Genomic DNA, 13,061 nt, shown 5'->3' with positions numbered 1-13,061 from the left:
CAGGCTTAGTGTTTATATTTGTGTCTTAGTTAGGGTTTCTCTGGCTGTGAAGAGACACCATGACCACAGCAACTCTTATAAAGGAAAATATTTAGTTAAGGTGCTGGCTTTTAGTTCAGAGGTTCAGTCCATTGTTGTCATGGCAGGGAGCATGATGGCACACAGGCAGACATGGTGCTGGAGAAGGAGCTGAGAGTCCTACATCTTGCAGGCAACAGGAAGTGGTATGTCTCACTGGGTGACATCTTGAGCATATATAAGACATCAAAGTCCATCCCCACAGTGGCACACTTACTCCAACAAGGCCACACCTACTCCAACAAAGCCACACCTTCTAATAGTGCTACTCTCTATGAGCTTATGGGGGCCAGTTCCATTCAAACACAGTTTGGTAGAATGCACCAAAGACTCTAGAACATAGGAATGAAGGCTCTAGGCAGGCACCTGCTTGACTTCTGCATGTTCAATGAGTTGTGTTGATGTTGTCTTCAGCAATGGGGGGCTTGCTGTAAGTTTGTGAAGAGGAACCTGTAGTCTTTGCAACATCCTGGGTTGTTTGGGGGAGTCCTATGGGACCCCTTTGGCCGACAACTCAATTAGCTATAACCCAGTCTTGGTACTGGAAACTTCATTTGGTGGCAAGAGATGACCAGTTGGGACTCTGTCTCCCCCTTATTTGGCAACTTCATTTAGATCACTTTCATATATATGTACATGTATATATATTAGAATGTTCTACTATTAGGTTTCCATACTACTCTTCAGATGAGCCTTATTTTAGGTCTCTCTCCCCTTACTCCCTCCTTCCTCTTCCTCTCTCCTTTTCCTCCCCATTTGGTCCTCTGATTCCAGCCCTTCCCCAATTCATCCATAACCATCTATTCTATTTCCCTTTCCTAACGAGATCTATCTGTCCCCCCAGCCCCTTACTCTATACATAACCTCTGTGGTTCTAGGGATTATAGTTTAATTGTCATTGACTTAACAGCTAATATTCACACATTAGCAAATACATACCACAATTCGCTTTCTGAGTCTGCGATACCTCACTTGGGATGCTTTTTTCCTAGTTCCATCTATTTACCTGCAAATTTTATAATGTCATTTTAATGGCTGAGTAATTCTTCTGCTGAGGGACATCTAGGTTGTTTCTAATTTCTGGCTATTATGAATAAAGTCACAATGAACCTAGTTGAGCAAGTGTCTCTGTGGTAGGATGAAGCATGTAGGGTATATGCTCGAGTGGTATAGCTAGATCTTGGGGTATATCAATTTTCATATTCCCGAGGAACCACCACACTGATTTCCATAGTGGTAGTACAGGTTTGCACTCTCAGCAGCAATGAATGGGTATTCCTTTACTCCGTATCCTCACCAGCATGAGCTGTCACTTATATTATTGATCTTAGCCATTTTGATGGGTGTAAGATGAAATCTCAAAGTAGTTTTGTTTTTTTAATAATTTTTTATTAAGAGATTTTCTATTCATTTTACATATCAACCACAGATTCCCCTGTCCTCCCTCCTCCCGCCCCCCAGCCTTCCCCTCAACCCACCCCCCATTCCCACCACCTCCAAGGCAAGGCCTATTGCCCTAGTGGCTAAGGTTGTTGAACATCTCTTCAAATGCTTCTTAGCCATTTGAGTTTTCTCTTTTGATAATTCACTGTTTAGATCTGTACTCCATTTTTAAATTAGGTTATTGTTTTCTTGATATCTAATTTTTGAGATTTTTTATATAAAATTCGGATATTAGCTCTCTGTCATTTGTGTAGTTGGTAAAAGTATTTTCCCATTCTGTCCAAATGATGGTACCCTTTGCCATGTCAAAGCTTCTCAGTTTCATGAGGTCCCACTTACTAATTGATCTTAGTGCCTATACTATCCATGTTCTTTTCTAAAAGTCTTTTCCTGTGGCAGTGCGTTCAAGGCTATTCCCCACTTTCTCTTCTTTCAGGTTCAGTGTATCTAGTTTTATGTTGAGGTCTTTGATCCATTTGGAGTTGAGTTTTGTGTAGCATAACTGCACAAATATGTATAAGGGCGATAAGTATGAATCTATTTGGATTCTTCCACATGCAGCCATCCAGTTTGACATTTGTTAAAGGTGCTGTCTTTTATCAAAAATTAGGTGTTCTTAGGTGTGTAGATTTATGTATGGGTTTTCGATTCGATTCCATGATCAGTGTGTCTGGTTTTTTTGTGCCAATACCATGCTGTTTTTATTGTTATAGCTCTGTAATACAATTTGAGGCCAGAGATGGTGATACTTCCAACAGTCTATTATTATTATTATTATTTAAGATTGTTTTAGCTATCCTGTTTTTTTTTTGTGTTTTCATACAAAGCTGAAAATTATTCTTTCAAGATCCGTGAAGACTTGTGTTGGATTTTGATGGGGATTTCTTTGAATCTGTAGAGTGCTTTTGGTAGGATGGCCATTTTTACTATATTAATCCCACCAATCCATGAGCACTGTAGGTCTTTCCATCTTCTGATATCCTCTTCAATTTCTTTCTTCAATGACTTGAAGTTTTTATCATACAAGTCTTTCACTTGCTTGGTTACAGTTACCCCCAAAATATTTTGTATTATTTGAGGCTGTTGTGAAAGGTGTTGTTTCCCTGATTTCTTTCTCAGTCCATTTGTCATTTGAATATTTGTTTTATGAATTAATTTTGTATCCATCTGCTTTGCTGATAGTGTTTATCAACTGTAGGAGTTTCCCAGTGAAAATTTTAGGGTCACTTATTTATATTACCATATCATCTGCAAATAAAGATACTTTGGCTTCTCCTTTCCAATTTGTATCCCCTCGATCTTAACTTTTAGTTGTCTTATTGCTCTAGCTAAGACTCAAGTACTATATTGAATAGGTATAGAGAGAGTGAACAGCCTTGTCTTATTCCTGATTTTAGTGGCATTGCTTTGAGTTTCTCTCCATTGTTTTTAAGTAGTCTCTGGGTTTGCTGTAAACTGCCTTTATTATGTCGAGGTATGTCCTTAGTATCCCTAATCTCTCCAGGACTTTTATTATGAAGGGGTATTGGATTTTGCCAAAGATGTTTTCTGTATCTAATGAGACAATTATATGGTTTTTGTCTTTCAGTTTGTTTATATGGTGGATTACATTTATCGATTTACCTATGTTGGACCATCCCTGCATCTCTGGGATGAAGCCTACTTGATCATGGTGGCTGATCTTTTTGATGTGTTCTTGGATTCAGTTTGTAAGCATTTTTGCATGTATGTTCATGAGGGAATTTTTGTCTGCAATTCTCTCTGTTGGGTTCTATGTGGTTTGGGTATCAGGGTAACTATGGCGTCATAAAAATGAATTGGGCAATGTTACTTCTGTTTCTATTTTGTGGAATAATTTGAGGAATATTGATTGACCTCAACTCTTCTTTGAAAGTTAAGTAGAATTCTGCACTAAGCCCATTTGACCCTAGGCTTTTTCAGTTGGGAATTTTTTTTTTTTTTTTTTAGATTTTCTTACTTTTTTATTACACTCATAAGGCAACATACCCAGAGATACACAGTATGAAATTATACAGCTAGTTGGAGGTAGAATTGAAATCTTAAATTTGTCTAAGACCAGAACCAGAGCTTTCAACTTGGTGTGTAAAGGGAAAGTGATGCATTATGGGAAAGCAGGCAAAACAGTACAAAGATTCATTTAGACGCTACTAGAAAACTGTGAAATCCTTTGCAGACTTGTATGCTAATAACAAAGGGAATGATTCTTACAGGCGTTAAGAGTCAGTGTGACAGGGAAATAATAAAAATATAGGTACAATATATTAATGGCTTCAGGAATAAGAACAGGGGTTGCATTTTGCATGGGAGGATCAGGAAACTGTGGGAAAGAGAGAACTGTTTGCTAGGCTGGGTTTTCTTTAGATTCAAACTGTATTCATTAGTTTTTTTGTCCGCCTGACACAAGCTGGAAAGAGGAAATGTAGCTGGAGCGTTTTCTCTCCAGCTCCCACCAAGCCCTGGCAGTCCCGCAGCCCACTTATAAAATAAACACACAGACACTTATATTATTTAAACTGTTTGGCCTAATGGCTCAGGCTTCTAGCTATCTAGTTCTTACATCTTAAATTAATCCATTTCCATAAATCTATACCTTGCCACGTGGCTCGTGGCTTACCAGTGTCTTCACATGCTGCTTGTCATGGCGGTGTGTCTCCTCCCACCTTCCTGTTCTCTCAGTTCTCCTCTCTGTTAGTCCCGCCTATACTTCCTGCCTGGCCACTGGCCAATCAGTGTTTTATTTATTGACCAATCAGAGCATTTGACATACAGACCATCCCACAGCAAGGAAATCTCAATTGGGAAATTCCTCTCTTAGATTGAGCTATAGGCATGTTTGTGGGGCACTTGCTTTCTTGATGAATGATTGGTACAGGAAGGCACAGCCCATTTTGCGTGGTGATACACCTGAGCCTCCAGTCCTGTGATGTAGAAGAACACAAGCTGAGTAAATACAAGGAGCAAGCCAGTAAGCAGCACTCCTCCAAGGTCTTTGCTTCACTTTCTTTGGATGCCACCTGGAGTACTTGCTGAGACAGAACCTCAGCTGTCCAGAGGTAATTTAATTCACAAATGACCATTTTTCTTCTCTTTGCCATCTCACTTCCCCTTGCTATAACTGTTTTAGATCACCCCCTCCCATTAGACAACAGATGCTTCATACTTATGTCAATGTTCATGTCTCGGTTTGGTCTCGGCTGCTGGGATAAAACACTGATGAAAACCAGCTTGGGAGGAAGAGTTTGTTTGGCTGACAAGTCTGGGTCATAGTTCATCATACAGGGAAGTCAAGGCAGGAGCAGAAGCATGAACCCAAAGAAAGTGAAGCAAAGACCTTGGAGGAGTGCTGCTTACTGGCTTGCTCCTTATGCTTACTCAGTTGGGAAACTTTTAATGACTACTTCTATTTCACCAAGGCTTATAGGTCTGTTTAAATTGCTTATCTGATCTTGATTTAACTTTGGTAAGTGATATGTATCAAGAAAATTATCCATTTCTTTTATATTTTCCGATGTGGTGGAGTACAGGTTTTTAAAGTGTGCCTTTATAATTCTCTGGATTTCCTCAGTGTTGGTTGTTATGTCTACCTGTTCATTCTAATTTTCTTATTTGATATTCTCTCTCTGCCTTTTAGTTAATTTGGATAAAGGTTTTTTAATCTTACTGATTTTCTCATAAAACCAATTCTTTGTTTCATTGATTCTTTGTATTGTTTTTGTTTCTAGTTTATTGATTTCAGCCCTGAGTTTTGTGTTTGTCCCTTTTATTTGTACAGCAGAACTTCTTCATTAGAACATTTTCTAGACTCTTCTTACCTAAGCTGATTTCCAGTCTTTTCTAATTCTAATCTCCCATGCATAGACCACATCCTGTCATTCTTGTTTCATGTAGGAATAACTAAATGGTAGTAATCTTTGAATTAACAATAGGGAACACTTAGTTCTTTTAGTTTTTCTTATATTATTTATAAGTTCTAGAGGAGTTTGAATTAATCTTTATTTGCTTTTGGGAGGAGAGAGGGTTTGGGATAGGTCTCCCAGACTGGTCTCAAACTTATATTCTCCTTGCCTCAACCTGCCAAGTGTTGGGATTATAGGCATGCACGTGGCCCCAAAGGAGTACTTGAAAAAGCCTGTCAAACTTTTGCTAAGTTAAAAAAGAGTAAAATGAAATCTAATAAGAAATATGAAATTCAGCAAAAATATTAGAACTTCATCAAATGTAAAATGTTAATAAAAATAAATGGCTATGCTGGTAGGTGGGATATGGTTGGATGGATAAATGACAAGTGTAATGGGAAAGATGGATTTTAGACACCACTACCAAATAAACTATGGACATAGCCTATGCAGTGAGTAGATAATCTTAGCAGTACTGCCTGGTGTTCTACCTCAGTCAGGTAGCTGTTAGAACCCATAAGAAGGTTCTAACATGAAGGACTCAGGCCATGACTGAAGGAGCTCTGAACCCTGGATGTGACTGCATTATCTGGGTCATACGTGTTCTACCACCTTGGAAAACCTAGACTACAGTGGTTAGCAGAAGCTCTTGCAAATAAGCCACTAGCCAGTCAAAACAAGGTATGAGAAAACATCATTTCAGCCCCCTTCCTGTGAGTCTACAGCTTCTCCATCTTTATTCAGCTTGTAATACTCCTAGGAATCAATAATTATGGTCATCACAAAATGAATGTAATAAATATGCAACTCCCCTAGAACAAACTATAATCTGTATAGCTGGCTATACACCCCGCCTTGCTTGGGCATCTTTGGTAAGATCACACACACACACACACACACACACACACACACACACACACACACGGATTAGGGTCATGGAAAATATATAGTTTAAAGTTATACATTAGCTTAGGTTGAAAAGCTGATTGCATTGGAAATCCAAGGCAAGGTGAGGTTTGTTACATTGTTCTCCTAAAGGAGGTTAAACTTAAGCTGAATACACAGTAGGACAGCAGATTGAATACATAGTCTTAAATAATATAAAGATGTATTATTATCTTGATTACAAGGTCTAGAAAAAGTTCCCTCTACACACAGTATAGATAGATAGATAGATAGATAGATAGATAGATAGATAGATAGATAGATAGATGATGGATGGATAGATAGACAGACAGATAATTGCAGACATTTTCCCTCCAGTAATACTTGTGCATCCTACTTCATCTATTCTTTACACCCCCGAACCCTATATGCTTACATGTATCTCTGCACTTGGATATTTGTTTTTCTCACTAGGATTAGGAGTCTGAAGATGGCCAGGGAGGATACTTGCTTCATCTGACAACACTAAGACATAAAGAGGTCCTCCTTACCCCTGCCAAAAATTCAAATGCTGTTGAGTCAAGGAAGAATTAAAGACTGAAGGAATGCTTTCTTAGGACATAAGTCTCTAGTGGGTAGATAGCAATAGCTATACATACCCTTCACACACATGGGTTCCAAATCCGTAGGTTCAACCATGACTGAAAATATTTGAAACAAAAATTGCATCTGTACTAAATATTTATGGAATTTTTTTCTTGTCATGATTCCTTAAATACTATAGTTTAATGGGTATTTAAATGGCATTTAAATTCATTTGAGTATTATGTTTAGTTTAGAGAAGATGTGAAATTTGAAGGAGGGTTACATGGATTACATGAAAACACTATGTTATGTTCTCTAAGATTTTCATGAATTCAGTATCCATGGAGACCTGAAACCAAACCCCACAAATACAGAGGGACAGCTGTGTGTGTGTGTGTGTGTGTGTGTGTGTGTGTGTGTGTGTGTGTGTATACATATACATATATATATGTATATGTATATATATTCATCTTAACAGATTCACCATCATTTATTATAATTTGTAACACATCCAGTTTTCATATGACGGTTTTGCCAGGTGCTGCAATTAGCAAACTCACTCTTACACAAAGTCCTTTAAAGCCTGGGACTCTGTCTGACTCAGCTTTCCCACCCCCACCATCCCCATCCCCTACCCCACCCCCGCTGGAGCAGTCTAGCTTCTGAACAATGGAGGCTCAGTGGAGGTCATTCATTTAAACTGACTGGACAATTATGTTGGAAAGAACTTCTGTTTTTCTTCTTCTCTCATAACACAGTCAACACAGAAGATTTCTGTGATGCTAAATGATGTGGGGCTTTCACCTCAGCAGCAGGGAGGCCATCGCAGAGCAGCAGACACCAGCTCAGAGTCTGCAACTGCACTTAGTTCTTAGTCATGGGCCCCACAACTGAAGGCTCAGCTCGGCTGTCCCCACTTAAAGGCAACCATGAGTCCAGGCCTCTGGGACTTCTGATGATTTACAAATTGTTTTTGTTTGTTCGTTTGTTTTTTAATGAGCACCACCCCCAACACACACACAGATTTGATTACTTAGTTAGAACATCACAACTCATGGAAACATCATGCTTACATTTAATGCTTAATATAAAGAATATTTAAGAGTATACAAATAAAGCCATATATACATATATGTATGTGTGTGTGTGTGTGTGTGTGTGTGTGTGTGTGTATACACACACATGCACCACCTCACCACTGCCTGGCTTTAGATAGGTAGATAGATAGATAGATAGATAGATAGATAGATAGATAGATAGATAGATAGAGATAGATAGAGATAGATAGATAGATAGATAGATAGATAGAGATAGATAGAGATAGATAGATAGATAGATAGATAGATAGATAGATAGATAGATAGATAGATAGATAGATAGATAGAAAGATAAAGATCTAGAAGGACCATGAGAACAGGAGCACCAGCCCGAGGAGTTGAGGTTTACCACCTTCCTAACCCATGGATGAGCCCTGTTCACCTCCCTTCTGGCCTCTACAGCTTCCACAAGCTCTGAGTCCAGTTCCATAGGATATTATGGAAACTTACTATATGTGCATGATTACTAATCAACTGGATGGAGAACCCAAGGCCTGTCTAGACTTCTCAGCCTCTCTGTGCAGAATTCCTGCCTCCAGTGTCTGGGGAAGGACCACTCCAGAATAAAGAAGGTCTTATTACTTACCACCAGATAAGAGAGTCAGGGAATTTCTTTATGGACCACACTAAGATCAAAAGGTAGGAGATGGTTAGAGTTTCATGACCCGTATTAGAAAGGAGAAATGCTAAGACTGTGGCCTGTCTCAGGGAGGGAGTTAGGAGCCAAGAGCCATAGGTAAAAACCCAGACCCCAACACATTATAGTCTTAGAGCAACTATAGGTGAAAAGCCTCAGTCACCCTAAGACAAGGTGTGGAACTGACCAGATTCCTACCATGAGCAGTAATGTTTGTCGAACATAGTCTCAGCAGCACTTTTGAAGTATTAATGTATGGATCCCTCTAGAGGTGCATGTTTGGTTGTCTCTAGAAAGCTACTTTTCTTGCTATCTTTTTTTTTTTTTTTTGGAGTTGGGATTTCATATAGCCCAGTTTGGCCTCAGATTCATCATGTAGCTGAGCATGACTGTGAACTTCCAATCCCCCGTCTCTACTTCCTGCGTGTGTGCCACGTACCCAGTGTTATGTGATGCTAGGGACTGAATTCAGTGCCTCATGCATATGAGGCAAATAACTGAGCTCTAGCCCTGGCTTTTTTGGGGAGAGGGGTGTCTTGAATCAGGGCCTTGGTATATAACTCAGGCTTGCCTCCAACCCAATATCCTCCTGCCTCAGCTAAGATTATCAGCATGCACTACCACCTCATCACTGCCTGTTAATTACGTCCCATTTTTTATTTTTTGTTTACTTTTTTGTTTTGAAACAGGGTCTCATGTAACCCAGGGTAGTTTTGAACTCAACATGTAGGTGAAGATGACCTTGAATAGAATTCTGATCCTTTGGCCTCTATTTCTCAACTGCTAGAATTCAGGCTTACACCATCCCTGGTTGATGCAGAAATGGGGCTCAAACATAGAGCTTCTTGCCTGTTAGGTAAACACTCTATTAACCAAGCTGCATTCCCAGCACCCAAAAGTTGTCTTCAAACAGATATCCCCAGCCAGAAGGTGTGAGGAGCTAGCGAAGCCTTCACTAGCCAGCAACATCTCAGGCTAACCTAGAGGGACATGTGTCTCATCATTTCTCTCCTCCTTTCAGAAGAAAGAATTCTGCAGGCCAACAATAGAGAATTCAACTCTCTTTTTGACTATCCGGTAAGTGCCTGCCACTGACTATTTCAGAAGTGGTTAGTGTTCTGAACATTCTCCTTTTGAGGGGAAGGAAGATTTCGTTATTGATGCAGAAATGACAGCCTAAATGCCAACTTAAGCCCCCCTGTAATACAAGGTGCAACGAAAGCCCAGAGGCAAAATTAACACAATCCTTCACTCAGGAGAATATGTCTCAGATTCTGTATTCTGTGTAACGCCCAGAAAAGAAGTCTTCTGGCTTTCGTACAAATACTCCCACGGTTCTCCTGTGTCGCTTAGACATTAGCACATGCACGTCGGCTCCGTTTGCTTGATAGCAGTGCTGTTTCCCATTTTACTGATGAACCTTAGCTCACGCAGCCGGCCTCTGTGGGTGAACATTTACAGTGTCTCCAGTATTTTCCTGTGGTAAATGGTGCTAGGTGAACTTCATTATGTGTATCAGTGGGCACGTCTGTGTGTAAATATTATGAGCTTTCTGGAAGTGAATTGCCTAGGCCTAAAGGGACACACATTTAAAAAAACGAAAAACCTGTGACACATTTTTCCAGCTTGCCTTCTGAAAAGATTATATCCATTTACATGTTCACCCACCATAGGAAGCCACTCATTTCTTATTTCTGCCAAACCAATTTTGATTTTCAGTTTTTTTTCTGAGGCAGGGGTCTCTCGGTAGCCCAAGCTGGCTTCAGATTGGCTAGCTTTCTAGTGCACCCTGGGGCTGCGGCCTTGCAGTTTCTAGGCCTGGGTTAAGCTACTTACTATCAGTTCCTTCCATCTCTGCCAGCTCTTAGATGAAAAACGACATTTCTTACCCATACTTTCCAATTTTTTAGTGAAATTAATCATCTTTTTTGTTAATTAGCCTTTTGAATTTTTTTTTTTTTTTTTTTTTTTTTTTGGTTTTTCGAGACAGGGTTTCTCTGTGTAGCTTTGCACCTTTCCTGGAATTCACTTGGTAGTCCAGGCTGGCCTCGAACTCACAGAGATCCGCCTGGCTCTGCCTCCCGAGTGCTGGGATTAAAGGCGTGTGCCACCACCGCCCGGCGCCTTTTGAATTTTTTAAAACTACCTATTAATGATTTGCCCGATTTCCTGTTTGATTTTTCATTTTTCACTTATTTATTTATGAAGTAATTCATAACATAGCAAGCATTTTATAAAATCGTGCTTCAGCTCCCATCTTTGTTCACATCTGCTCCCTTGTAGGTTAGTTTCTCATATACTCATTGGTGCCTTCATACAGAAAGGAAATATGGGCCGGGCGGTGGTGGCGCATGCCTTTAATCCCAGTGCTCTGGAGGCAGAGCCAGGCGGATCTCTGTGAGTTCAAGGCCAGCCTGGTCTACAGAGCGAGATCCAGGGCAGGCACCAAAACTACACAGAGAAACCCTATCTTGAAAAACCAAAAAGAAAAAAAAAAGGAAATATGAGTGTCCATAAGGAAATATGAGCATATATTCTTTTTTCTATATTTTTACACTATCAGGATCTTAATATTTTTCAGAGTCCTAATTTCATAATAGCTTTCTACTTTTTTCTTTTCAGTTATTTAGGATTTCCTCTTCGTATCTAGCTTTAAACGACCCTTTGGGTCATCTCCAGCCTCAGTCACAAACAGTGCTTTGCCTTCCTTGGTTTGGCTTGGCTTCTGAAAGAAGGCTGGCCTTGAACTCAGAATCCGTCTCTCTCAGACCCCCCAAGTGCTAGAATTACAGGCATGTAACACCACTTCAAAGAGTGTCTTACATGTTGTTTCCTACATCTATAGCCACACACACACACACACACACACACACACACACACACACACGCACACACACACACACGCACATACACGCACACACACACACACACACACGATCATGCGTACATGTAACTCTCAGTATATGAAGACTACATAACCGTATGTATTTGTGGTTCCTGCAGGATATTAATTTATGACTTCTGAGTTAGAGGTTCTGGGTAATAACCATGGTGTAGTGTGGCAGTGGGAGCAGCCTTTCCCTTTCTCTGTACAGAAAACAAAGCAGTGAGATACAGGAAAACTAGCTTTGGATATCATACAGACCTAAATGTGATTACCGCTGTGCCCCTTACTCACCTTGAAGCATTATACAGTTGTTTAATGTCTCTGATCTTTAGTTCATTCATCTATAAAATGGATATGGTAACATTCATCTTATATGATGGATATGAATTTCAATACAGTTATACAGATGTTAGTTCTCTTTCTCCATAACTGTGACCCTGTCTCATTCACCTCTGTATTCATAGTTCCTGCCACAAGTTTAATATATAGCTACGTTCAATAATTATATCCTGAGTATTGAGGGAACAAACAGACCAACCAGTTTTGAGCTAGCTTCCTGGTTCTTCCACTTGTGTTTGCTTTTTGTTGTTATTGTTTTTGTATTTTACCTATAGGACAATACCATCAAGACCTCAAAATATAATTTGTTTAACTTCCTGCCCATGAACCTGTTTGAACAGTTCCAGAGACTTGCAAATGCTTATTTCCTTATTTTGCTGTTCTTACAGGTATGGCCTCCTAAGGCATTTTCAGTGTTTTCTTATCTTCTCTGGGGTCAGGTCATGTGATCAGTACCTAGACTGCAAGATATACTCTTATTTGACATTGACAGATGGATGGCTGGGGCCTTTGATCAGTTCCCTAGCACAGCAGAAGTCAGGGTTATCGTGTGAAGCAAGCCTCTGTATGAAGGAGACAAAAGGAAGGAATCCCATGGAGCGGGAGCTCCTTCGTTGTGACTGTATAGCCACAGTTCAGCTTGACCATAAGAAAGCAGATTCTTCACCCCAGCTCTAACTACAGGCCTATTCTTCTGTGATAGGAGTTGACACATACCAAGGGAAGAGAATGGTATAGAATACAAGAAAGCCAGCACAGGGGTAGGGATCTATGTAGGGTAGCCTCATATTGAGAGAAGGGGACAGACTGTCTCACCCTCCCTTGTACTGAAAATGTGGGAGAATACATGGTCTTCCCATGCCCACTGTTTTCAAATCATTTTAGTTTTATGTATGTGTGCCTACATGCACATTTATGTACCATGTGCATGTCTGGTACATACAGAAGAGGCCATCAGAACCCCTAGAATTGGAATTAAAATGGTTGGTGCTGGGAATTGAACTTGAATCCTCTGGAAGAGCATCCAGTGCTTTTGACCATGGAGCCATCTCTCCATCCTTGCCATGTAAACTGTAAACACTCTACCTTCCAATACCTTTCATTATTGGAGAAGAAATGACTCTTTCCCATTAGTACTAAGGTAGAGACATTCACAACATGTAAGTGGCAACTTACAGCCTTTTCTTCATCTT

The 13,061-nt window shown here is 40.0% G+C and overlaps 1 protein-coding gene and 1 long non-coding RNA gene across 5 annotated transcripts in view; one reads left to right on the top strand and one right to left on the bottom strand.

The window, feature by feature from the left end:
* Positions 1-13,061, bottom strand: part of LOC128096287 (uncharacterized) — a 164,709-nt gene that overhangs the window by 80,833 nt on the left and 70,815 nt on the right. The gene's annotated exons all lie outside the window — the stretch shown is intronic.
* The window catches only part of LOC128096286 (phospholipid-transporting ATPase FetA), an 82,852-nt gene that overhangs the window by 9,796 nt on the left and 59,995 nt on the right, over positions 1-13,061 (top strand). Inside the window, exons 2-3 of the mRNA XM_052715676.1 lie at positions 9,664-9,719; positions 12,144-12,257. Of these exons, the coding sequence (XP_052571636.1) occupies positions 9,664-9,719; positions 12,144-12,257 (170 nt within the window). The remainder of the gene's footprint in view (positions 1-9,663; positions 9,720-12,143; positions 12,258-13,061) is intronic.

This window comes from Peromyscus californicus, unplaced genomic scaffold, assembly GCF_007827085.1.
Source record: "Peromyscus californicus insignis strain IS unplaced genomic scaffold, ASM782708v3 Scaffold_5__1_contigs__length_169319896, whole genome shotgun sequence".
In the NCBI taxonomy this organism is placed as follows: Eukaryota; Metazoa; Chordata; class Mammalia; order Rodentia; family Cricetidae; genus Peromyscus; species Peromyscus californicus.
This window is presented reverse-complemented; position numbering and strand designations above follow the sequence as displayed.